At 43.7% G+C, this 27,646-nt stretch overlaps 1 protein-coding gene across 2 annotated transcripts in view; it reads left to right on the forward strand.

Moving 5' to 3' along the window:
• The window catches only part of SCG5 (secretogranin V), a 59,930-nt gene that overhangs the window by 16,686 nt on the left and 15,598 nt on the right, over positions 1-27,646 (forward strand). For both annotated transcript variants that reach the window (XM_003987301.6, XM_006932660.5), the window contains exon 3: positions 27,093-27,242. In XM_003987301.6, coding sequence (XP_003987350.5) covers positions 27,093-27,242 — 150 coding nt within the window. The remainder of the gene's footprint in view (positions 1-27,092; positions 27,243-27,646) is intronic.

Below are 27,646 nucleotides of genomic sequence, written 5' to 3' on the forward strand. Positions count from 1 at the left end.
CTGCCCCTCTGCAGGAGGGTCTCACCGAGCAATGTCCAAATGTCAGCTGCACCCAGGAATGCTTGCTGGACCCTGCTGCTGCCGCCGGTGCCCTGAGACTGCAGCCAGGTGCCAGCCCGCCCCAGAAAAAGCTCATGAGATGGTGTAGCAGCAGCTTTTCAGGGATTATGGAAAATCACAACACGCATCTGGCACCAGGCTTCACCCTTAACGACCTTGTTCCAGCACCAGCAAATGTGGCCGTTTTCCGGGGTCTGCTGGCACCAGGTGGCTTCAACAGTCTCCACCAAATGTCCTTCCAGCAGTGGAACCGCTTTTCCCCGTGTGGCCCGCGAGAACCTCCTGGACCGCACTCTGTTCCTGGGGATTCGCCCTTCCCACCAGAGCACCACCAGGTATCGAGCTGTGGAGTTGCAGCCTTTGAGCTCCCCTTGTTTACAATCTTAATGGAATTTAAGCCCTCTCCTTTCTCCTTTCTCCCTTTTTAGTTTAGTCTCTGCAGCTGTTTCCAATTTTCCACTTTCTCTCCAGCTGCTTTTGGGGAGAGGTGCTTTTCCCGTATTCTCCATCCCCCACCTAGTCTCCTTCTCTCTGCCTGCAAAAGCAGCTCCCTGCCTGCCGCCGGCTTCTCTCTCCCTGAGTTCACCTCTCCGCGCCACATACCTGCGAATTCTGTGGTTCAAGTTGTGCATGTTGTTGTGTTAATCCTCCAATCGGTTTTCTAGGTGCGTGGGATGGTTTAGTGTTGGTCTGGCTGTATTTCATGGAAGCGAGACACACAAAAAACTTCCATGCTGTTCCACCATCTTGATTCCTCCCGAGTCTGAAGGCATCTGAAGGCAGAATTCGCTCCTCTTCAGGGGACCTCAGTCTTTTCTCTTAAGGGCCTTGACTGATTGGATGATGTCCCTCCACATTATGGCAGATGGTCTGCTGTACTCAAAGTCTCCTATTTCAGTGTGAACCATATCTAGGAAACACCTTCATAGCAACATCCATCTAACATCTATCTTGGTGTTTGACCACGCAGAACTAGGCACTATCGCCTAGCTAGGCCGACACATTAAATTAACCATCACACCAGAGTAGAGAGTAACACAGTAACACAGTTGCCATCAAGCTGGTGTTTTCTAAGGAAAATGATTATAATCCACATAAAAACAATATTAACTTTTGGATACCTCTATTAGATTCAGGATCTCAAGTTACCTTCATGTGTAGTCTTGTGTTTACCCCTCACAATCACTTCCTTGAGATGGGCAAGGAGGGCACGTATTCCTTGCCACGTTTTATAGACATGGGAAGAGAAGCTAAGAGAAGTGACTTACCTGGGGATGCTGCTAGTATTGCATGTGGGTTCACAGCGTGAGCTCAACTCTTGGGTTCTGTTCCGCTCTGTCCAGCACGGTGTACATTTCGTGAGGCTGGTTGATTAAAGGTGTAGATGCGGACAGGGTTGATCTTAGACCAAATTGTGAAATTAGTTTATCTTTGAGGATGATCCTTGCTTGTGGGCTCCCTGTGGATCTTTCTCTGAATTTGCTACTTATAGACTCACTGTGAATCGGCATTTACGATGAGGCGTTTCTTGCCTTCCTCCCCAGACTGTAAAATCTGCAGGAGAAGACATCATGGCTGTCTGCTTTTTGTATCTGCAGTGTCCAGCCAGGGCCTGGCACATAATAGATGCCTACGGAGTATTTGTTAAAATCATCTTGCTGTATTTGCTCCTTTGAAACAACATTGACCTCCGAGACTCCAGCAAATGAAACTAGTATTATTTCAGTCAAGATCATCTAGCCTGTAATACAACCTGTAAGCACATTTGGAGCCACCCTAATAATCCTAAACTCACTGGCTTTTCTCATACCTACTCACTCAGGACCCCAGCTCCCCACAGACTGGCTTAAATATTTCTTGAGAGCCCAGAGCTATACCCCATGCATGATTATGAGCATAACCAATCAGTCTGCTGCCATGGGGGCAGTTACCCATTTCCCCCTTTTCCCTCTTCTTGTCTCCTTCAGCTGGGCACCACCATGTCCTTCAGCCTCCAGCCACTGAGCCGTTGCAGCCTCAGGGAGTCCTGTTGGAATGTGTTGGGTGGGAACAGCAGGGGGAGATCCCTCAGTGTACCTCATGCCCCTAAATCCTAGAGAGTTTTCAAGAAAACAGCTTTCCATTTTGTTCCTCGGTGTTCCCAACAACCCTCCCACATCCCCCTGCTCTATGCTTTTCGTAGGATTCACATGAGACTTTGGGCCAAGAGAGAGATATGAGCATGAGACAACACGGGGGCTAAGAATCCCTCCATTCCCATTAACCACAAAGGCATGATTTATTCCGGTCCTGGCATCGGCGGGCCAGACTCCTCTTTTCTTCAGTCTGAGCTGTTCCTCAGCAGGTCTGTCAGGGCCTCGTACAAATCAGCTTCTGGCAGGTGTGCCCCTACACATGCTGTTCTCTCCAAAACCCAGGCTAGGTTCAAGCTAGGACCTCGTGTCACATCACCTGAGACACGCCGTCTGGAAAAAGTGTGAAACAGCAAGAGTCTCCAGGGAAGCCACAGGGAACAGTTTTCCAGAGATAATTGACAAAGTGGATCAAGCACATGTGGGAAATGGAGTGGCGGGAGCTAATATTTTATGGTTTGCAAAAATATTTTCCTGTACACTCTGTCTCATTTGATATAACCTTTATAGCAGTGAAAAAAAGTTTCAAGTTGCCCACAATCATCACACAGCCTGAGCTTTACGAGTTGGTTGGCAAGGCCAGCTGTGTTAGGTTTGAGTGTATCTGTCCAACCAGCTGTCTTCTATCCCTGTAGACTTGTATAATCCTGTGATATTTAGCTGAGAAGCTGTAATGATGCCGGGAGTCGTGGTAAACCACATGCGGATTTAGGCAGATGGCGCTTCAGGGACATGAAGCTTCAGGAAGCAGATTTCTGACAAACTGCCCTCTTGGAACAAATTGGTGCAAATACCTTGGACACCACGGTTCATAAAGAAAGCTATTGAAGCAGGCTGGAAGGTTTTAGCGTACCCCAGTCTGGCACCGCAGTTAAAAGTAAGCGTGCCTTTTTGACCACGTGGTTGCAGTAGCAGAAGGGCACATGGTGTGGATCACGGGGAAGGTGGTCACGTGCAGCAGAGCAGGAAGAGCACTGAGGCAGGAAACCCGGGCTGGGTCCTGGCTCGGATCTGTGTGGCACTGAGCAAGTCCCTTTAAACTGTAAAGCTGATTTTCCCAGTCTGACCATGGAGATAGGCGATCCTGTCCATCTTACAGGGTTGGTGCGGCAGTCAAGATAAATGATATATAGAAGAGTGTTTTGGACGATATAATGGGTTACACAAATGCAAGGCATCATTCTCACGGTAGCAGCTTCTTTCATCCCGCCACCTGTGTCTCCAGGTGTACATGGCTTCAGTTTTGGAAGATGGGTCATGTTTATGGTCATATCCTATGTTCTCTGTTCCTTATGTCCTTCTCCTAAGCTTGGCCTGGGAAAACTGCCACCAAAAGTTGTTCATCTTTGGAGGAATGGGCTTCCCTCTGGTCTTAGGGAGTGCTCTGCCCCCCCTCAGTATTGACCTTAGGAGTCAGGGTCATGTGACTATAGTGAGGATGGATGCTTTCCAGAAATCCTGGTAAAGCACAACTTCTTCATACCCAGCCACGCTCTGTTCCATTTCTTGTCCTTGTGACTGGTTAAATATTGTCTTTTTCCGTGAAATGGGTTATAGAAGCATCTTTAAAGTCAAGGGGACCATTTAGTCAGCTGCTAAGCCAAGAGTGAAGCATGCCCACGTAGATGTCAGAATGCCAGTGTAAGGAAGGTATGTAGGTGAGCTGGAAATCGTGCCCTCTGTGGCTTGAGAGCAGGCTGTCCACGTGTTGGCCTGTCTAGGAGTCAGTGATCAGTACTTCCCCTGAACCATGAATTCTATCAAAATGTCATCTAACTCATTTCCAGTTTTATTCAATAAGTAAGTATTGAGTGCTTACTACATGCCAGGAACTATTGCCTTCATATTGGTTTAAAAAAAAACCAGTAAGCACACTAATTTAACACATAGGATCTTTGTAAAATAGGTAGGAGTCAGGCATTCTCTTTGTTTTTAAGTTTATATTTATTTATTTTGAGAGAGAGAGAGTATGCGCACAAGCTGGGAAAGGACAGAGAGAGAGGGAAAGAGAGAATCCATGCTGTCAGCATGGAGCCCAATGTGGGGCTCAATCTCACGAGCCATGAGATCATGACCTGAGCTGAAATCAAGAGTCAGATGCAGTGTATGCTTAACTGACTGAGCCACCTAGGCGCCCCAGGCATTATCTTCTTTTAACCTGTTAGTAAAGGTCAAACTCTGTCTGGAGTAATCCAGTAGTTTTACAGATAATCGGGGATGACGCAGGATTAGGCTGCTTTTTGCCTTACTCCTCCAGTCCCTGGCTGCATTTCCCACTGGTGTTTCAGTCTAGAGGTGTCCAGAGGTGCAGAGTGACAGAACGCAAGATCAGGAATAATGAACCACGTGTTCTCATGCCATCTCACCCCAGCGAGGTGGGGCCAGCTAAATGAGTGTCAGGAAAAACATATCCAGGGAGCTGGGCCCACTGTCTGTTCCTGTGACTTACAGTCTTTGTTTGAGAAACTTGGAGTCTAGATGAGGGAAAAGGACATTAAAGATTGCAACTCATATCTACAGCACACTGGGACAGAAGTCGAGAGCCTCGTGTGTAGGTAAGTGAACAGCGGGGAGCTCTGGAGAAAGATAAGGTGTTGGCCCCCATAAAAGATGTTGCAGATCAGTTGAACTTGAGCATGCCTTCCTACAGGAGGCCGTAGGAGGTGGATCATGGGGACTCATGTTCAGGCAGGAAGAAGTAGGAAGAAATAGACTTTTCAGCTAGTGTGTGTTGAGTACAGGGTGGTGATGGGGAGAGGCAGGGGCAGCCGGGAAGGCTGGACACTTTTACGAGTGTCACCAAGTTTCATTGCTTAAGAGAACCTGGGGAACAGGGGGTATGTGGTCGGTATTGTTCAGAGCCCTAAGCTCCCCCAAGGAAGCTCCCTGCCCTCAGAGTGTCCTGTAAGCCCTCTCTCTTTGCTGATAAAAATGCTGCCCCAAATCTGGAGATGCCCTCAATGCCAGCAGCATTGGTAGTAGTGGTATCAGGTGCGAGTGTGGATTAGATATTTCTTTTTCTGTTGGATAAATACATGCACATTTGGCACCAACACCTTTGGGATTTCGCGATGGAGACAGGTGTTTCTTCAGTCACCCAGCATTTACGGGCGTCAGAAAGATAATAAAGGGAAGGTGCTTTCTGCAGTGCTCAGCATGTTCTGGACAGTCTGTAAGATGGACCTTTGCTATAGCAGCTCCACCTTTTCCATGTGGTTTTTCACTTGGACCCATTTGATTACAAGGTCCCAGAGGGTCAGACACGGACCTCTGGCCAGCACTTTAGAGTAATACGCGGTCTCCAGTGGGTGGTGGCACAGCAGGCAGCGGGAAGAGAAGCGGCCACTGGCATTTGGCCTGGCCGAGACAGAGTGATACTTACTCAGAGCCTGAAATGGCCGTGCTGATAGGCCCGTCCAGCTCATGGCTCATGGCAGGCTCATGGTTCCACAGGCCGTTTCCTCCAGTAGCCTGTCAAAGTTTTGCTTTGCACAAAACAGGGATTGTGGCTTAGGGGACGTTTAGTCCAGGCGACTGGCCTGCCCCGCGGAGGCCCCAGGGACCTTCCCGATGCCACTTTCTGGTATGACAGCTCAGCAGGCCTGTGTCAGCAAGCCCTACATGGCTTGGACAAGATGCGAGTGACTAACGTTTTCCTCACTAGCAGCAGGAATGGATGGGCCTGCTGGGAAGAATGTCTTTGCTATAAACTATCAAAGACGCCTGTCTTCTGAATTGAACCAGCGGGTCTCCTCTCCTGTCTCTTAGTTTATTTCCTCCTTCTTCGGCTTCTTTTTTTTCAGTCCTTCGGTGGATGATGGGAGGGACCATTTGTTGAGTTTGTGCAGACTCTGAATAGTCCTTGCTCATTGGAGTGTGCAAAAATATGGCAAAGACGCAGGTGCTATTGTCTGAAAATGTTTCCAAAGGGAAAGGGAAGAGCTGTTGTTCTGACAGCAAGTGATGCATTATACTAATTTCACAAGGATTTTTTTTCGCTTGTGTGGTCAGTGAAGAGAATTTTTGGCAGTTGGCTCTCACTTAACTAGATCTGTATACAGCACACTGGAGCCTGGTAAGTGCCTCTGGTTTTTTTTACAGGCAGAGTTTTGGTGCCTAGGGGTCTGGGCTGTGGACAAGCAAGACGTGCCTGCAGGCAGGGAGTGGTCAGCTTGCTCCCAACTCACCAGATCCATGGCTGTGATGCTTCAGTCTGTTCACCCGTACTCCAGCGGAGAGGACCTCTCTCCCCCTTCCATGACAGCCTTGAGGAGTGTGCGTGAATTAGAGCCTTGCTCCAGTTTGGGCAAAGGCAATGGCGGGATGTCCCACAGCTCCAGCAGACAGTGCCAACACTGTTCTCATGTAGAAGTAGTAGGAGCGAGGGTCTTGGGTCTAGTGTTCTGCTCTCCTTAGACCATTTTTCATGTCTGTGAGCAGTTCTATTAAAAATAGAACTGCATCATTCAATGCAAGGGAAAAGTACAAGAAACCCAAGTGGATGGATGAGCCCCAATCATTCACGTGTAGCTTTGGTTGATAATGAGAGATGCACACAGGACACCTATGCGTGTGCCCTTAGGTGCTTCATAAGCTCAGCCTTTCGATCATAGGACAGACCCAATGGGCAGTGTTGGAACGAGAGATCTGCTTTTCACCTATGTTAGCCCCCAGTTACTTAAAAGGTTTGCCTCCGTGAGTTTTTGGTAATCACTATTGTAGACCCAAAAATTCATTTTTTTTTCCATCCTATCAACCTGAATATTGACGCTCTAGAATCCAGGGAGAGCACACCATGTTTGAAATGGGTAATTGGTAGATATTAAAAGGTTGGAAGAACTCTTTTTAGAATACCTAACAAAAGGAAACAAAACGTTGAATGATAGTGTTAGTTCTTTAAATGTGGTTCTAGGGGGAAGAGAACTAGTATTTCTGTTTTTATCTACTATTGGCCTGACACCTTATATACTGTTATTTAAAAATCCTCAAAATGCTATGTGATGATACTCTTTTACAAGGGCAAGTTATAAGATGAGGTATACAGTATGTGGGCAATTGGTCCAGGATTGACCAGCTAAGAGGAACAGGATCTGGATTCAAATCCCTAGATTTGGTCTCTAGAGTTGGTCTCTAGAACAAGGTTTTCACTCTCAACACTTTTTTTTAAATTTTTTAATGTTAATTTTTGAGAGAGAGAGAGAGAGAGTCAAAGTGTGAGTAGGAGAGGGAGGGAGACAGAATCTGAAGCAGGCTCCAGGCTCCGAGCTGTCACGAGCTGTGAGATCATGACCTGAGCCAAAGTCGGATGCTTAACTGACTGAGCCACCCAGGCACCCCTCACCCTCAATACTCTTGACATTGGGCCAGAGAGTTCTCTGTTATGGGGGCTGCATCACTGGCCTCTGCCCACTGGATGCCAGTAGAATTCCCCAACTTGTGACAGCCAGAAATGTCTCCAGATACTGACCACTGCCAGTCAACAGTGGAGACCCATTGCTCTACTGTCTATTTTTCCCACCACTGCACTTTCAGAAAGAAATTTGGGGGACCCTTAAAGACTATAGATGTTATGGTTCACTTATGTTTACAGTGATTTTTCTTATTATAACTATAGTAAAGTCCATTGTGGATGAATTGGAACATAAATTATTTATAATCTCACCACTTTCAACATTTGGTATATTTCCTTCCAGTACTTTTTCTATGCATATGCATGTAGTTTTGAAAACTCACACTTTTTTATCTGAATTTTTGGACTTAATATTATATCAAGAACCTTTTGTATATCGTTTTAAAATCGCTGTAATTATGTTCACTAACTGCATTATATCCTCTTATATGTTTATACCACAGTTCAGTTAAGCTTTTCCCAAATGTTGGACATTTAGAGTTTTTCCAGTTTGTCTCCATCATAAACATTGCTTCGGTGAACATATTTGCACATAAATCTTTTTTGTAGACTCCTGATAAATTCTTGAGGGTATATATTTCTATGAAAATAAAAATTGGGTCAAGCTCCTATTTTTAGGCTCCATTTCCTCCACACTGTCACATTGCTTTCTGAAAACGTTGGGCTAACCCGGCTGCTTTTTCCTATCTGTTCTTGGGAATCTTGTCTCATTGGTTAGTTAACTAAGATTACCTTTCTTAATCTTTTCATTTGACAGGCAAAAATAACACCTCATTGTTGTCATTTGCATTTGTTTGATTACCAACAAAACTGACCATCTTTCTGTGTTGTATATAACTATGTGCTTTCCTTATTCTCTGAAATATTTGTTAATGAGATGTATTGCTGGTTTAGTAAATCTAAACATGTCTCACAACTTCAAGATTTGGTACTTTCTCCACAGTTCAGACTTAGAGCTGAAACTCCTTATGCTTTTTTTAAGTAGCCATAGAGGGGGACGCAGAGCAAGAGCTGGGAGAAGAGATGGAAGGGAATGTTTGTGTATAAATTGTAGATTACCTAACAAGAATTCATGAATCCTGAACTTGAAAAGTGGAGAGACTGGCTTGTGCATGAGGTCCCCAGACTGAGAAATGGTACAAATACCTGGTTGGGGATTTCCTGTGATGGCCACCAGGTGGTGCCATTGGCTCAGAACGACTTCGTTTCTCTGGTGTGGGAGGGTGAGGGAGGGGTATTGATACGTATATTCACTAGGTGAATGAGGTGATAAGGAGGCCAAGTACCAGTCACACACATAGGACATTCTCTAGTCAGGGTTTGTAACTAATCATGGGTTGGCACGCTGCACCTGCATGTGTGGGTGATTTTTATCACTTCCAAAAGATATCACATTCCCTGTAGCCATCATTCCTCCAACCTCCACACCTCCTCCCCACTGGTAGCCACTAATCCAATTTCTGCCTCAGTGAATCTACCTACTTTGGACATTTCATATAAATGTACAAATGTCTATGAAATATAGGACATACAATAAGCGATCTTCTGCGATAGGGCTGTTTTCTGATGGTTATTATTTCCCCCAGCCCACACTACTCTGGTTTACTTTGTGGGAAGAGACGTCAGGGTAGTTAGTTGATTATTTCAAGTGCTGTAGCATTCCCAGGCCTTTTAGGACAGAGAAAACTACCCAGAACAGTGATTTTATGACCTGATAATAAGAATCACTTGGGAAGCTTTTAGATGTAACAATTCCTGGCCCCCAATATCTCCAGGAATTAAAATTTGGTAGTTCTAGGAAGTTGGGCTGCATAGGATTTTTTGTTTTTTGTTTCTTTGTTTTGTTTTGTTTTGTTTTGTTTTGGTGCTCCAGGTGATTCTACTGATAGTCTAGCTGTCAGCAATGGGGAGTAAGGTCGTGGAGAAAAGGAAACCTGCTTTTGAACAGAGATACGAGAATAGAATGGCCTTTCCCTGCAGACTGGATCCACCAGCTGCAGCTTTAAATGCAGTGCATCTCCTGGGAAAGCAGCTGTACCCTCGTCGTCTGCCACATTGCATGCTACAATGCTGGTTCATGTCAGTGTCATCTTTGACTCAGCATGACAACAGTGCATATTTGAAGGCCAGCAAAGCCGATGACCTCAGCCTTATTTACTGTTCAGCTGGCAAATATGTGCAATGTGGTATAGCTAAGGGTACACCAAATTAGAAGTCTGAGGCTTGCCACAACGTTGTACTGAATGCCGCCCGAGGGCCCTTGTGACATCCGGTGAGAGTAGGGTGTGAGATGTGGCACATGACATGAAGCAGGGTAGTGAGTCCCAGGTCCGCATGGGACTTTAGAGGGCATCTTGGCCACCTGATCAGTTCATAGTAGAGAAGACTGTGAGCCGTGAGAGGGAAAGGTCCTCACTGAAGGTCATACACCAGCTGTTAGTACAGTCAGGACTAGGGCTAGCGTCAGATCCTCTGCCTCTTTCTCTTTTCCCTCTATGCCTTACTCCACCACATCTCTCCCTTTTGGAATCAGAGGAATCGTATCCAACCGCCTTTCATTTTCAGAAGTGAGGAAACCCAGGCCTAATTTGTCCAATGTTCCAGAGCTAATTGATTTATATTTGCTTTGGATGAGTAGGAGTTACAATGATGACAGATGAAAAATCCAAGATGGCGTTCATGGATGGCTTTTAAGAACAGCCCAGAGCAGATCCAAGTTTTATGAGGCCTGAAGCTTATGCAATTTAGAAATCCTCTTTAAGAAAAATAATACAAGGTCACAAATGCAAAATTAGGTCCAAGGCTTTGGAAACCGCCTGTGGAAATGAGGGGCTTCATTCTGAATCTTACACTTCATGTTTCACTGTAAACCCACCTCTAAGAACAGCAATAGCAAATTCCCTGGTCTTATGTGTTCTACCAGATTCTTTCATTTATATTAATAATGTGCGTCCTGCTGAGAACCAGTTAGTTTACCTCCAGTTGCACGGCATTGAGGCTGTTCTGTCAACAAATATGTACTGAGGGTCTGTTCCACATAAAGAATGCTGAAGGAGACAGATGGAGGTGAGGAAGCTGGAGGAGATGAGTCTTGAGCACATAGCAACTGCTGATATGTCTTCCTTCCCCGCTTTGGGACTGTGGTCTGGGCCAGGAGTGCCTAAGGGAGCCTAGCGTCTGTTTCTGTCCCCAGTTTTGGTCTCAGAGCACCTTCCTCCTCAGGTGTTCTTCTCTATCAAATGGGGAATGGACCTCAACATGACTGAAAACCCTTTGGGGTTTCTGGATGGAAAACCTGTCCTGGTTTAAATGTCATTTCTATGGCTGGGCAGCCCACCCCCCACCAAGTCCCTTAAATATCATGTCACCACCTTGAAATGAATTAAAAGTGCACTTATTCATCAGGGCCACTTTCCCCCAAAATGTACATAATGCCATTGAAATAACTAGAATAACGTGAGTACCCTGCACAATCTCTGTGCATATTATTAAGAAATTTATTTTATTTCCGTTTTGTTAAGTCATCTTCACACAATTCTGTTTATTTAACTGATCACATTTGCATTAACTCCTATACTTAAAAAAAATCCTGGTTTCTGCCACTTTGTGAAAGATATGATATGGAGATAGAAATGAATCTAAGGTTGGGCTGCCTGAGTGGCTCAGGCGGTTGAATGTCTGACTCTTGATTACAACTCAGGGTCATGGGATTGAGCCCCATGATCCCAGGTTCGTGGGATTGAGCCCCATGGAGCCTGCTTGAGATTCTCTTTCTCCTTCTGCCCCTATCTCCTACCCCCACTCTCTCTCGAATGAGTGAATGAATGAATGAACGAACAAATCAATCAATCCAGGGTCAGAAGGGGAACGACTTCAGTGGAAGGTGTTTTTGTTATGTTTCCTTTATTTCATTTTTTACTGTTACATTTAGTTTTTATTGAATTCCTCTGGAGGAATGAAGAGCCGAGCTGCCAAGTCCTAAGTCCCTTCAGGTAAAACCAAGTATTGCTTGTGTCTTACCAATATTTCCCTTTCCATTGGTGAGGGAAAAGGATGAGGCCCTCAGTATCACCCACTTTTACTGTCATTTGGAGACAAACCTTGTGGAAGTTGAAAGGGCGAGGGGGCATTAAAGCCTGGGGCGGTTAACAACATTGTCTTGAATGGCGGTAGGCATGGACGGTTCCCAGCCGAGTTGAGGAATGGCCAGTTATCCCTGATGTCACAACCAATGCCATCATTCTTGTGTCCCTCCCTGCTTTGAATCATGGATTTCAAACATCCTCAAAAGCTCTTCCCTGGTAATTCCAAAATTCTTAACAAATCAGTGCTAGGAAAAAATAAACAAATATGCAGAAGAGCAGAAAGATAATTAGGATATGGTTTTAATTAAAAATTTTAAGTTTTTCTTCTCAAAATCTTGTATAAGCCACTAAATATGAAAAAGCAAACTTCTGGATAGAAAAGCAGTCAAGACCATTACCATCAGAGATTATGAACTATATAATAAACAAATAGCTTATTCTTTTCTCATTACAATCAAGGGAGTCGAGTCATGGCTATAATTTTAAAACAGTGAATGGCTGTCTATGGAATTAGACATACCCAGGGATATATCACCCAAGAGGTAGACATAGCCTCCACTGGCCTGTGAATCAGTGAACCTGCTTGCTATTATAGCACTTCTAGTAAAGGGACTACCAAAGAAACACATCTAGTGGCTACTCTCAAACTGCCTGAGATAGGTCAGAACCATTTGGATGCTTGCTCAAACACAGTTACCTCATGACTATCCACTTTGCCAATTATCCAGGCCCATTTTAATGTTTATTTATTTATTTATTTTTTTGAGAGAGAGACAGAGCATGAACGGGGGAGGGTCAGAGAGAGAGGGAGACACAGAATCTGAAACAGGCTCCAGGCTCCAGGTTCCGAGCTGTCGGCACAGAGCCTGGCGCGGGGCTCGAACTCACAGACCGTGAGATCGTGACCTGAGCCAAAGTCGGATGCTCAACCGACTGAGCCACCCAGGCGCCCCTATCCAGGCCCATTTACCTCTGTTCCCGTTCTGCTGGCCCTCTGGCTATCTCTGTGTTTATTGACGTCAGAACCAAGGGGATCGAAGTGAACATTTATTAAGTGCTGTGTTTGTGTCAGTTAATCTTCTCAAGGAAGCATTATCATCAGCCCTGTTTTACAGAGAAGGAAAATGAATATTCAAATAGGTAAGATCTTTTGCCTGGGATCACATAAGTTTCTAAGTATAGAGCTCGTGCATTGTCAAACAATGACCACTTCATATTTGCCAGAATCCATGCAAAAAGCCTTTTAGCTTTTTAAATAAATAAAAAGTATTTTATTTTATTTTATCCTCTCACCAGCCCCTTAAGATTGGCATTACTTATATCCTCATTTTACAGTTGAGGTCTTACAGCTGGTGTGAGGGAGCCGAGATTCAAACTCAAGCACATGGATCGCAGAGAGTGTATTTTTGCCCCCCAAACCTCCTCTATGAATCTGAGCTATCCCAATTGGACACCAGCCACATGGGGCTACTGATCACTCAAAACGTGACTGGTTTGAATTGTCATGTGCCCTAAGTATAAACCACACACCAGATCTTGAAGATCGTTCAAAAAAAAAAAAAATGCAAAATATCTCATCCGTCATTTTTTACATTAATTACATGTTGAAATGACAATATTTTGGATATATTGGGATAAATAAAGCAAATTACTAAATTTAACTTGACTTGTTTCTTTGTACTTTTTGAAATGAGGCTATTAGACAACTTAAGTCCACCTGTGTCGTTCCCATTATATTTTTACAGGACAGTCCTACAGTTTACTATTCCAAGTAAGGAAGGACTGTGAAATTTACTTAGGCCAACATTGTTTCTCGGCAGATGTTCTAGTTAAAATTTTAGTTGAGGGCATAGCTGGAGAGCCTGAAGCCATTTCAAAATTTTTTTTAATTATTTTTTAAAGCTATTTTTTAAAATGTCTTACAAATGTATGTGTTAAATGTGAGTCTAGATTTATTTGTGAATTTGAATTATGCTTTCTTTATCCCTATTACCGTTTGTGGGTAAGAAAGATTGTCACTGAAAAAAAAACGTTTATTTATTTTGAGAGAGAGAGACCACATGCACCATGTGTACAAGCAGGGGACGGGCAGAAAGAGGGAGAGAGAGAACCCCAAGCAGGCTCTGCACTGTCAGCCCGGAGCCCAACACAGGGCTCGATCCTATGAACCATGAGATCATGACCTGAGCTGAAATCAAGAGTCAGGTGCTCAACCGACTAAGCCACCCAGGCGCCCTACCATTTTTAAGGTTCAGAAGAAGCATGTGAGTTATAATTTCAGTGTCTACCACACATGGGGTGCCTCACCTGCCTGAGTATGTGTTGCCAGATGCCTCTCTTCTAGACCCCATTAGTGTGAGTTGTCTGCCACTTTCCACACAGCTTTGTGACCCAAACACCTTTGTGTCTCCTTCAACATGCCGTTGGGCCCTCACCCCAGGCATGTTGCCTGGCACTTAGCTGACACTCTAATAAGGAGCTAAGCGGTTTTTGTTGTTTTTGATGTTGTTTTCTTCTTTTTGTTTTGTTTTGTTTTCTTAAGTTAGTTGACATACAGCGTAGTCTTGGCTTCACGAGTAGAACCCAGTGATTCATCTCTTACATATGACACCCAGTGCTCAACCGAAGATGTTGTTTTATTCTTACTAATACCAGGCAGAGATTATGTGGATACGAAAAGAAGAAGTTGGGAGTATTTGTGTGAGATAGGAAAACTACGGGCCAGGGAAACTGTACCAGAGGGTTGTAGAAGATTCCATCTGATTGAACTTCCCACCCCCACCTTCCCAACACACACACCACCTGTTTTCCTTTCCCAGGGCTGGAATTAAAAAAAGAAGAGGGGGGTCCTGGGTGGCTCAGTCGGTTGAGCATCCGACTTCGGCTCAGGTCATGATCTCACGGTCCGTGAGTTCGAGCCCCGCGTCGGGCTCTGTGCTGACAGCTCAGAGCCTGGAGCCTGCTTGGGATTCTGTGTCTCCCTCTCTCTCTGCCCCTCCCCCACTCATGCTCTGTCTCTGTCTCTATCAAAAATAAAAATAAATATTAAAAAAAGAAAAGAAGAGGGGCATCTGGGTGGCTCATTCGGTTAAACCACAGATTCTTGGTTTCGGTTCAGGTCATGATTTTGCGGTTTCGTGGGTTCAAACCCTGCATCAGGCTCTGAGGTGAGAGCATGGATCCTGTTTGGGATTCTGCCTCCCTCTCTCTGCCCTTCCCACACTTGCGCTGTCTCTCTCTCTCAAAATAAATAAATGAAAAAAATAATTAAAAAAAGAAGAAAAAGGTAATAACTGCTTGAAAATTGGAAACAGTAAAGTGTGTCCTACAAAGAAATCACTGTCCAAAACAAATGTTTACATTAGCTATTTACAAAAGACACCTACTGGGGTGCCTGGGTGGCTCAGTCAGTTGAGCATCTGACTTTAGCTCAGGTCATGATCTCACAGTTTGTGGGTTTGAGCCCCGCGTCCGTCTCTGTGCTGACAGCTCAGAACCTGGAGCCTGCTTTGGATTCTGTGTCTCCCTCTCCTTGCCCCTCCCCTGCTTAATCTCTCCCCCACCACCTCTGAAAAATAAATAAAAACATTAAAAAAAAAAAACCACCTACTTATTTACAGCAGCTTTGGATGGAGAAAGGGAAGTAGGGAGTCAATAGTCAATGCAGGCACCAGTTTGTTAGGCCAAATGAGACATTTCTTTGTCATGGCCCAGAAGGCCTTCCCTGACTCACATCAAGTCCCCTTGTCTTAATTTATAGGTGCGTAGAGCAGGAACTGCCATATGAGACAATTCTGTTTCTGAGCCCACATTCCCAGTCCAGGCCAGAGTGCTGCTTTCCCGGCCAACACAGACCTCAGAAAGGGGACTCTTGAGACCAAGTCAGCTGATAGAAGAGGGCTCTGCCCGGCTCCCCTACCTCCATCTCCATCCCGTCCAGAGCGGGCCCATCTCGGTCTCTGCTACCCTTTATCCACACCCCCTTCTCAGCCATGTGTTCCCAGTGATGTGCTTCCCTGTAAAGTCCAGGCTGTGGGGAAGTCCATCCTCAAATGAAACCATCAAAGAGCTTTGAGTCTGGGCCCACCTGGATGGCTCAGTCAGTTAAGTGTCCCACTCTTGGTTTCGGCTCAGACATGATCTCACAGTTCGTAAGTTCAAGCCCCACATAGGCTCTGCGCTGACAGCACTGAGTCTGCTTAGGATTCTCTCTCTCTCTCTCTCTCTCTCTCTCTCTCTCTCTCTCTCTCTCTCTCTCTCTCAGAATAAATAAGTAAACTTAAAAAAAAAAAAGCTTTGAGTCTGGGACAGAAGATCACTTATGCTGTCATATGTCTTGGTGTTGACATCGTCTGTTGGCTCTCCCTTTCCTTGCTTCCCTGTGTCCCAGGCTTCCGTGGACCTCCTTTATCTTTTCTCTTTGTGTTGGACACTATCTCCTTGCACACCCATCACTAATTATAAACCTCCTAGCCATTAACTTGGCTCTGGTCTGGCCCCTGATGTCCTACTTGAGTTGATTTCTGCCTGCCTTCCAGGACTGGCACTGCCACTGTCCTTTTCCTCACCCAAGAACCTGTACTGTCCCGCTTGTCTCTTTAGGTGGCACATCAGGGGGCTGGGGACTCCTGGGAGGGAAGTCACCACTTAAGTTACAGCAATTACCCCAGAAATTCTCTGAGGTGCAAACATGTCACACAGGAGCAAAGTAGCATGTGGTAGTTAGTACTCATTATCTTTAGTGGAGAACCTTACCTAGAGGAGTGACACACGGACTTGTCACGTCTTTGAGAACAGAGATGTGGGGCGCGGCTCTGGACAAAGGGCATCATCCATCAAGGGGAGCTCAGAAAGGAAGATGAAGTTGGGAGCTTTAAATAACTGGAGCCAGCAGCAGTCTAGATAGGACCAGGTGCTAAAGGGCCTGAGTTTATGTCTTGACTTCTTTACATTTTTCTCCATGTCCTGACCCAATCTCAACCCCTACCACAATTTTTCTTCTATGTCACATTATTTTTTCAGCAGTAATTGATACCTCGATTTAAGCTCCACTCTGACGCCCAGTTAAGTCATATAATTTCAGCAAGAATCATAGAATAAAGGTTTTAAAGGATCCCAAATGGGTCTGAACCTCAGTACAAAAACATACTTGGCCTCCATACAAATTGCCAAAGAGAGACTTCACTCCGGGCAGCAAATAAAGTTATATGAAGGGATTAAAAGTGCTACTGCAAATTACCTATTAAAGTGGCTTTTTCAAAAACCTACAAAATTCACAGCTATCCTCAAAGTGCCTCATTTTCAAATTAATGTATTTTATTCTAATTTGGGGTTTTGTGCCAAGGTGTGGGGGGTGGGAGGGGTAGAGCTTGTAGTGGCTGCAGAATTAGTTAAATTCACAGAATAAAATTTGAACTTTAACAAATGAGCAAACAGCCAAAACAAACACCACTTTGGAAAAAAATACACATTTTCTTCTTTTGAAAAGCCAGCAGTGCCTAAGCAAAATACCTTAAAAGTGAACTAAAAAGCTTTTCTAGAATAAACAACTCTGCTTGTGATCCTAAATTGGGAGCATATGTAGATGTGGAACCCACAGATGCGGTACGCTTCGACTCCGAGTTGCTGCCTTCACTGTTTGCGTGTCTCTGAGAAGATGATGATAATGTGGCCTTTGGTCCCAGAGGAGCCTGAGTTTTTTTAGATCCTAGTACGAGGGCGGAAGCAGAAGAAGAAAGGAAAGGAATGAAAACAAATGCCTTACGAGACAGAATATCTGAACAAGGAATTTTACTTTGCTTCTCTGACAGCAGTTTCAACTCGGGTCGGATCTCTCCTGCACCTTTAGGAGGGTGCCAGTCAAGTGCGATCATGATGATGATGATGTTGACCACAATGATAATGCGGGCTACTCAGGGAAGTCCCTGTGAGGGACCAGGCTGGCACTCGGAGCATTAGGATGGTTCTAGCAAACTGCCCGGACCAGCCCCCTGCCCTGAGGCAAATCAGTGAATAAGCCAATTCAGCAGAACTAGAATCATTCCTTTGTTTTTCTGAATTACCAAATGCTGTGTGCTTTGGGGTCACTTGTCATGGGTTTAGAGAATGTGGATTTTGCAACATAAGTCCTCACCATTCTAAACAGCTTCAACTAAATTCCGTTACCAACAAGGAGGAGAGTTGAGGCCATAACACCCATCTCCCAACGGTATAAACGAGTCTGTGTTCATCGCCTCATTCTCTCACATGTATTACTCTGTCCCCTCAGTGCTCATGGTCTCCTCCACAAACTGGCACTGACATCAGATATGTGTTTGTGTGGACGTGTTTTATCCCCTATAACTGCATGACAGTTCTTAAGAGAAGGGATTATGCCACCTGGGAAAGAATGGAGAATGCCTGCTCTGAAAAGAAAATGAATAGGGTGAGTCCAGGTAGTAACTTAGTTGCTAAATTTTAAGTAAAACTTACCCACTTAGTTTTAAGTGGATGAGGAGGCATTGCTGTTAACAAAAAGTTCAACTGTTTTGAGCCCCTGTTGCTCAGTGCCTCAGATACAGAACTGTGATCATCAGAACGAAGAAATCATAGGATTGTTAATTTGGGCTCTGTTAATTCTGTTAGGAAGTATTGATTGGATCATAAAAGCGGCCAACATTTATTGAGTGCTTACTACATACATACCAGGCAGCGAGCTAAGCATTTTGCATATAATCTCTTATTTGATCCCCACAAGCATACTATCCCCAAGTTCAAAAGAAGGGACTTAAGATCCAGAGAGATTGGGGTAGTCTCAGATGTGTGACAGAATGTGGACTTGAACCCAGACTCCTAACAACAGGAAGCTAAAAAACGTTCTTGGTATAAAAGGTGCTGTCCTTTCTGAGGGTCCTCACTAAATGAAAATTAGCTGCTTTTCAAAAACATGTTTGATTTGGGGCACTCTCATTTCTTACCAGGAACCAAGGTAAAAATGCCTTAATAGAGTTCATTTTGAGGAAGCACACATACAGAAATTACTCTTTATCTGTTCTTCTTTTTGGCTCATTTAAATGATTTAGCCTGTAGGAAGCAGAAAGGTGAATGTTAGACATCTAACATTTTAAAATCCCACCCTGAAGGTGACCAGTTTTTTCAGGTATCCCCCCCCCCCATTAATAAGAGCTAAGTTGTGTGTCTTTCTCCAGCCCTTTTCTCCATGCTTCTGTGTTCTTTGCTGCCGTGCAGGCAATCAGGTGTAGCAGAGCTACTTGAATGTTGTACTAATGAGAAAGCCAAAGTGTGGATTATACGGGAAGTGACAAGATAGTCCTCCCATCTTCGAGAAGCGACAGTATTTTCTGTAAAAATTATGTATTTGCCTCAAATGTGGGGACGAAACAAATCTTGCAGGCCCTTCCTCAGGGTGGCCTCAGGATCTCCGAGGATGCGGGCTTCTCTTTGTCCCCTCGTGGCCACCTTGGTGCTGCATGCTGGCCGTGTCCCGCGTCCTCCCTTTGCATGCCTGCCCTGCGGTCTCGGAAGCCAGGTTCCACTCCACATGTGCCCCATTTTACTCTGCCTTCCTCCAGCCCCGCTCTCAATCAGGAGTGTGGGGGAAAACCAAAGCCAGGCAGCTTTCACTGGAATCACCTATGTGATGCTTCTGTGTCCCAGACCATTGACAAGAGAAAAACTGGTGGTGGCTTTGTAAATGATGTATGGGGACACGCAGGAGGAACGAAGGCCCAGACCGCAGGGTATTTTTAGCGTCTGCTGTTTGTGGTGACCTAAGTGAAAACTGCTGGCTCCTGTCCCTTCAGCTGAATGGCTGGTATTCAGGAGAGCGTGCCCACTCCCTGCCAGACGCAGCTCACGGAGCTGCCTTTTTATGAGGTGGCTGACAGGCTCCTTGGCACCAGGCTGCCCGGCCACAAGTCTCCTTTATTGCCCAGCACGGATGCCCGGTGGTGTGAGTCCACGGGCAGCCCTGGTGTGGCACTGCGGGCGGGTGGGGCCGCAGGGGACACCGCCGGCTGTGAGTCTGTCATGGTGTTACCGAATTGTGAGGCAGAGTCTGCAGGGCAGGGGCTGCATCTCGAGGCCCTGAACCCCTGGCACAAGGCTGGCACAGACACCTCCGAACCACAGGAGCGAGGACCACGGTTGGCTCCCCATCCCGGAGTCGTTCTGCTGGGGCCCGGCTGTGGTGGGAAGATGACCCCCCCTGGTCTCTGACCCTTTGGAGCCCTAGAGGGAGCCAGAAAACATGAGAGTGGCCCCTGTTATTCTGACAGGTCATTCTCCCAACTACTTCTCTGGAACTAGAGCTGATCTCGGGAAGATGAAAATCCCCTGTAAAGGGTATGGGATGGCTGCATAGGGCCTTTGAGGGGCTCCCCTGGTGCTACGGTGGAGTGGGAACAGTGCTGGAGTCCCAGTCTCCAAATAGCACCAACTTGCTGAGTGGCTTCAGGCACGTAACGGTCTCCTAGGACTCGCTTTCTCAGTTATGAGTAGTAATTCTTGTCTTACCTCACTGAAACATTTTTAATGAGGATATAAAAGTACTTTGAAACTATTGAAACTCTAATGGCACCCAAAAGCAATAGTGGTGCAGGACCCCATTTATCTTCTTTAAGTCTGACCTTGACTTACCAAAACTGTGCCCACCAGTTCCAGCCAGGAGGGACTCTTGGATTTTGGTGTGAGGGCTTCAGGCTCTGTGAAGGACATCACCTGTGAGAACTTCCCTTCAAGACCGAAGTATTGACTTCTAATTCTCACAGGATTCGTTGAATGAGAAAGGGTGCAGTGGGATCCTTTCCATACGCAATGTGAGCAAATGCCTCTATAATTAGAATAAAACTTTCAATAAAAGGATGTCAACAGTAGCCACAGCTCTTTTATCTGAAATCTCAAGTGGACTTTAGATGCCTCACAGCAGCCACCCTGGATGTCACAAATTCTGTGACTGTCTATCAGAGATAATTTAATCTTATTTTATGTATAATTCGAATAAGTCTGGCTCTCTCACTTTCTAGCCGCTCATCACTGAAAGTGTCATGTGTAAACTGACAACATCATCATTACCCGGGAGCTTGTTAGAAATACGCTGTCAGGCCCCACCCTACCTTGTTCATCAGAACCTGCTTTTTGAGAAGATCCACACATGATTTACGTGTGCGGTAAAGCAAATTAGAAAAGGGAATTTGCAGGACGTAGGCCCGCTCTTTATTTATATACGTATATACTTCCTTGTGAAAAGGATCTGGGACGACTAGGATTAACAGTTTACAAAGGAGGGAGGAGATGAAGAGCTGTAAAAGCCACAGCAGCTGGGACCGTGTAGTAGGGTGATATCACTGTGTGCACTTCCTTACTCTGAGAACACACTCTGTTGCATCACAATGTAGTCATTGATATTGACAATGATGGTCCCAAATTATCAAGAGGAGGGAAAGTCACATTCCAAGGCCACTGTTTCAAGTCTTTACCTAAAATTCATAGTGAACATTTTCCTTTAAAATGGTTAAATAAATGAATCTGGATGTTAAAAAGGGGATGCTTCAGTGATGTGGATACTATATGGAAAACCACATTCTCCAGGAAAGAGGTACGTAAGATGTCACAATATTTGGAAACTTCACTCAGGTTTTTGTTTTGTTTTGTTTTGTTTTTTTAATGCATGACATTGAGGAAAGTCAAATGACCTCAAGGTAAGGTGTGATACCAGAGATTTACGCTATAACTAAACAACTCAACAACTCAACTGATGCAACAAAAAAAGCCCATGACTGTTTGGAGGGCAGTTTTAAATTAACCAGAAAGAAAGCTAGTACCTTTCCTGGATAAACGAATATTGGAGGTGCGGGGCCCAGCTGGTGGTCCTCGGGAGTCTCGCTGAGAGCTGCCATGTTGACATTGCACAAGTCCATGGGGGGAAAGCAGAGATGAGGTTGACCAGATAAGCCAACTGAATGAAACAAGAGAATTGCCAGTCTAAAAGCGACATACAGAGGAGGGAGAAACCAGGCACAAGGCAGGGGATGGGGATGCAGAAAAGAGCTGAGAGCTGTTAGAGAAGTCCCCCAAGATGTGGAAAAGTGCCTCCACAGATTTTTATGGAGAGTTCCAGCACAGTCCAAGAAGGAGACTTAACAGCTTTGGCCCGAATCAGACCAACCCGGGTCTTCTTCTCCTTCTTCCCCACTCCCTGCTTCCATTGCCCCTGAACAGTACAGCTGACTGACACTTCACTGCCATCACAATGCAAAGAAAATCTGATGGCCTAGAGCTTGAGCATAAACAGCTGCATGGTACCAATTTTATTAAAGGAAGCAAAGTTTATATAAACAAAACTGAGCCGAAAACCTATTTGGCAAGAATTATATATTTTCTCTTTATTCTAGAGACGTTTGTGGAGTGCTAGGATGGAAACAGACAAATTAAGCATCATCACAGGATAGAATTAATTAATTGCCTGAAATAAATTTAAAGCTGTAGTGAAAGATCGTGTCTTTACTGATGGCATTATTTTCTCCAGTCGGGGGCCTCTACACTTTGGAAACCTCATGGGCTCTTGACTCCTCTTCCCCTTGTGCACTGTTTGAAATCTTTCTTTTTTTCTACTCATGTTGTGGCCACCCTAACCGTAGTCCTCGTCGCTTCACCCTGAGTTTCAGCAATGGCCTTATAGCAGGGCGTCTAAACTTCCTTCCAGTCTACCTTTGTATAGTGTGGTCTTCAGAAGGACACTTGGATACAGTGGCTCTGGAGTAGGGGGCATTGGAATTTTTAAATTTTTTTTTTTCAACGTTTATTTATTTTTGGGACAGAGAGAGACAGAGCATGAACAGGGGAGGGGCAGAGAGGGAGACACAGAATCGGAAACAGGCTCCAGGCTCTGAGCCATCAGCCCAGAGCCTGACGCGGGGCTCGAACTCACCGACCGCGAGATCGTGACCTGGCTGAAGTCGGACACTTAACCGACTGCGCCACCCAGGCGCCCCTGGAATTTTTAAAAAATTACTCGTGTGATTCTGATATGACCTTTAGGTGGGAGCGAGGGCTTTAAATTGATGCTAACTTAACATTCTATGTGACATCCAATTATTACATCGCTCTCCTGCCTAGAAAGTGTCGTTGCTATTTATTGCTATATTAATTCATACTTTTCTGCTTGGCATCGGCCTCCTCCCCTCCCATCCAGCTCCTCCCTTCCCCAATAGTGCTCATCACTGATGCTCAAACATTCCTTGCTTGCACCTATTTCTGTGTTGTCATTTGTGGTCTTTCCTTTGCCACCTGCAAGGATGGATCCTGTCTTTCATGAATCAACTTAAGGGTCACCTCTTCCATGGATGTTTTCCTGGCGGATTCCCTGTTTCCTGAATTTCACCTCTTTTGAAGTTTATACCATAATGAATTATGTCAAGGGATGTATCTTATCGTAGATCACTGTTTTATTGTGGTAGCCTTGAAGAACCTAGAATGAAGAACCAGTTAGAGAGCTTGAACCATGTCTTTTATATTTACGTGATCAACAGCACCTAACGTAACCAATGGTGTGTTCCTTCCTGCAAAAAAGTCATCCGTGTCCTACATGTGGGTTAGATGTTTCTCTTGTCATATGCGTGACATCTTGCTGTATCCCAGTTACATTATGAGTGCATTACAACCCTGCATTTCAAGGGTGTCCTTCTTTGTGTATCTTTTGTCATCTGTAAACTCTGTGAAAGCAGGACCCACATTTACCTGGTTCATCACTGACCTTCCAGCACTTTTAGTCCAAGTCTTGATATGTGGTGTGTGCTCAATACATATTCTTAAAACTGACTAATTAATGATTTTAAAATATGTGTTTGGGGGGCACCTGGGTGGCTCCGTCGATTAAGCATCTAACTCTTGATTTCAACTCGGGTCATGATCTCACAGTTCTTGAGTTTGAGCCCTGAATCTGGTTCTGTGCTGATAGCATGGAACCTCTCTCTCTCTCCTCTCCAGAGAGAGGAATTCTCTCTCTCCCTCTCTCTCTGCCCCCCCCCCATAAATAAACTTAAAAAATATATATATGTTTGGTTGAAACTACTACAGATGGAAGAAATAGCATCCATCGCATCATAACGTGTTAATTGACCTGGTTTCAGGTAAAATAACATAATCTAAACATAATGAACCAGATAACTAGCTTTTGGTTGCAAACTCAACTATATCATTTTTCCAATTATTTCCTATCTCTGGTTTCTTGTCTATAACATTTAAGCTCCTGGAGAGCAAAGTATAGCATTTGTTACTTCCATGTATCTCCCACAGTCCCTACCTCAGTGTTTCTTGATTCGATGTCATTAAATGTAGTTTTAAAAGAGCCTGTGTTATAATGTATCTGCTTGGTGCTGAACATCTGCTTCCTAACAAGTGCTGCATTCATTTTAATGGCACTGGTGCACAGAGGTAAACAGAGCCTTGGCAGGCCTTCCATAAAGGAAACTGTGTTTGCTTCCTTCATTAATTACTAATGGAGCATTAAGAAGACATGTATTCTCCCTTAAGCCAAGTTGGATAATTCCTGGCACTTAAGGCTAGGGTGCTTTCAAAAGTTGAGACATGTATTCACACAGCAGAAAGCATGCCCTATGGCGAGCACAGGGGTGGCTCCATTGCCAAGACCGTACAAAGCTTCAAATATATCAGTACCAAGTGTACTGTGCTGTCCGTTGGACCTTTTGCAAGTCTTGGGTTAATGTGGGATAATAAATATAAATCCCTAGAATGTCTCTGAAGGCAGGCATCACAACAAGACTTGGAAAAACCACCAGAAAGATACATAAAGTTACAAATAAAAGGATGATCAAAGATTTACCAAGCAAAACAACAGAATGAGAGTGGCAATGATAATAGAAGATGATTTGTGAATTAATTTTTTACTTAACAGCCAATTAATAACACAATTAAAATAAGAATTTATGTTCTCGAACGTGGCAACTAACACAGCATCAAAATGCTAAACAAAAACAGCAATAAGAGATTGAGAGATTTATTGGTAATAATAGATTTTAACACATAACCATCAGAGTAGGATGGGTTAAGCCATCAGATTATGATAGATATAAAAATACATCTCATTTTAAATATTTACATGGATATTTTCAAAAAAAATATGTTTTTTTAATGCGGAAATTTTGCAGGCTACTCATTCTCATTACAAAATAATGAATTATAATATAAATGTAAATGAAACAATCCAGCCACGTGATGATATCTATATTTGGGGGCTAGAGGAATTTGAAATTAAAGGAGGTACAATTATCCTTTTAAGGATAAACTTTCATCAGACGTAATAAATTAAGACAGAGTAATACAAAGTCACTTCAAAGACAGTGTGATTCCTAAGACACTAAGATCTAACCATGATTGTACTGAATATATTAGTATTTCCAAAGAAAAAAATGTGTCATTCCATAGGGGAGCTGGTTCAGTCAAAAAAGCAAAAAAAAAAAAAAAAAAAAGTGTCAAAGCAATAACCTTGGCACAGCTCCTCCAGGGGAAAAGGGTGCCTCATCCAACTGGACTGAAACAATATAACCTATTGACAAGACTGTCCTCTCTGGAGGTACAAGTGTGGCTCTTGTAGCTTGATTTTGGTACTAAATTCATGCACACCAACCAAGGCACCTTTTGGCTCTTCATGTATAGGATGTACAAGTCATTAAGAGAGCTATGTCCCAATAAAATTACTAAATAGGAATTCATTCCAAGAAAAGTCTGCTTTAGTGCTGGTAAAGTAAGCTTCCTGAACCTTATAGGATATTAAGTCTACAAGAAGATAAAGAGTCTCAAAATTGGCTTATGTTATGTATAAGTAAAGCAAATTAGTGTAAGTTGTTTTTATTTACTGCTGTGCCTTGGTGCTCAAAGAAGGTTTGCTGTGAAGGAGGCACTTAAATATTTGTTGAAAGAATGAAATAAGTGAGGAAGGGCAGAATTACTTAACAAATGCAGGTGGGATAATTGGTTACTTATTTCATAGGCACTGAAACACATAAGGACTAAAGAGTTAATGTAAAAACTAGAAAAACTAAAATATCCAAATTTTGGTAGTACTTCTGAAAGGACAACGATTTTGTAAATTTAAAAGGTCAAGAAGAAATCACAAAGGAGAATAACAGCAGTAAATCTGATGACATAAATATTAAAAGCTTATGTTTGCAAAATGTTGCAATATATAATAACCAGAATTCAAAGACAAAATGGGGAAGTGCTACAGGGAATGTAACAGCCAATGTCTTGTCACCTTTATTATGTAACGTTTTCATGCAAATTGATAAGAGAAACATTAATATTCCAAGAGCTAACAGACAACTTGCATGAAGAAATTAGAGCTCATAAATAAACACATGGAAATATATTTGAGCTGGCAATCAAAGACATTCAAAATAAGATAGTGGTTTTTCTAAACACCTTTTAAATTAGCAAGAAAAACAAAAATTATTTTTATAAAACTCAATGCTGGTAGAGATGTTAAAAATGGTGTTCTTATATTTTGTTGATGTTATTTTATAAATTGGTACCTCCTTTTTGGAAAACAGCTTGGCAATATGATATAAGGGGCCATAAAAATATTTATAGCCTTTGACCCAGTAATTTGACTTCTGGGAATCTATCCTGAGAAAAATTAATCCAAAATATGGAAAAAATTAAATTCCTAAGAGTAAATTGGGAAATACTGAATTTCCCACAACAGGGGAATGATTAATATGTTGTGGTAGAGCCACTGCTAAAAAACAACATAGCCACTTATAATTATGTGACTAGAGACCATGCAGCCACATGGGATGATGCTAATGCTTTAATATTAAATGAAAAATGAATACACACTTATATATAAAAAGATATGCAGAGGAGAAAGGATTGGAATAAATATAACAAGTTTTAAGTGGTTCTACAATGGCAGGAGGACAGTGACTTTTTTTCTTTATTTCATTTCATTTCATTTATTTCATATCATTTTTATTTTTTTGGAAATGTGTTGTCTTTCAGCCTGTTCTCATACCTGGATGCAATTGCCTCTCTTTCCTTTTGTCTTCCCCTACCCTGCCACCAAATGTCACCCAAGTTCCAACTGGTTTAAGAAGCCCTCCCCATCCTATCAGCCAAATGAAACTCTTCCTTAACTATGCTCCCATAGTCCTGTATTAACACTTCTCTTATGGTATCTCATGTGCCTTGTATGAAAATGATACACATGCAGCAGGTGTCTGTTTCTACAACTAATGCTGTAAGCCTTAAAGGGCAGGAGCTATTTGATTCCTGTTCTCTCCCTCTACAGCATGGATCACAGTGCTCTGCCTGTATGGTATGCCTGAGTAAATATTAGTTGAAATGAATTTAATTGCATTGAAGTAAACTACTCTGATTCCCTGGCAGGTGGAGCTCATGAAGGTCTTCAGCACTTGGGTCCTTTTGGCAACATCCCAAACATTGTGGCAGAGTTGACTGGCGACAACATTCCTAAGGACTTTAGTGAAGACCAGGGTTACCCGGACCCTCCAAATCCCTGTCCCGTTGGAAAAACAGGTAACAGGCATGCCCTTGGGTTCTCATGGTTGGTAGATAGAGTCTTTGGGAGGAAATTAAAAATTCTAACATCAGCTACAAATATTCTGAGAAATAGTATTTCTATTCTAATGACCCCCTATGTATTTGCAAGTAGATTGTAATGACCCACTATGTCTTCATAAGTAGATTGGAAAGAGAAATTTATTCTAAAACCGTTGGTGCATTCTGGTGGTCGGATACACCCACATAAGACTCTCTTGCCAAAGCTTTGCATTCTCTCCCTCTTTAGGAATTGATCCGTTTTTTTCTGTACTTGCTACTATTATAATAACAATGGCGAAAGATTTTCTTCTTTTTGCCTTTTCTATGCTATAGTTGCTTCCCATTTTTACTATCTTTGGAATTTACTAGTTTGTGGATTA

The sequence above is a fragment of the Felis catus genome, chromosome B3 (genome assembly GCF_018350175.1).
Source record: "Felis catus isolate Fca126 chromosome B3, F.catus_Fca126_mat1.0, whole genome shotgun sequence".
In the NCBI taxonomy this organism is placed as follows: Eukaryota; Metazoa; Chordata; class Mammalia; order Carnivora; family Felidae; genus Felis; species Felis catus.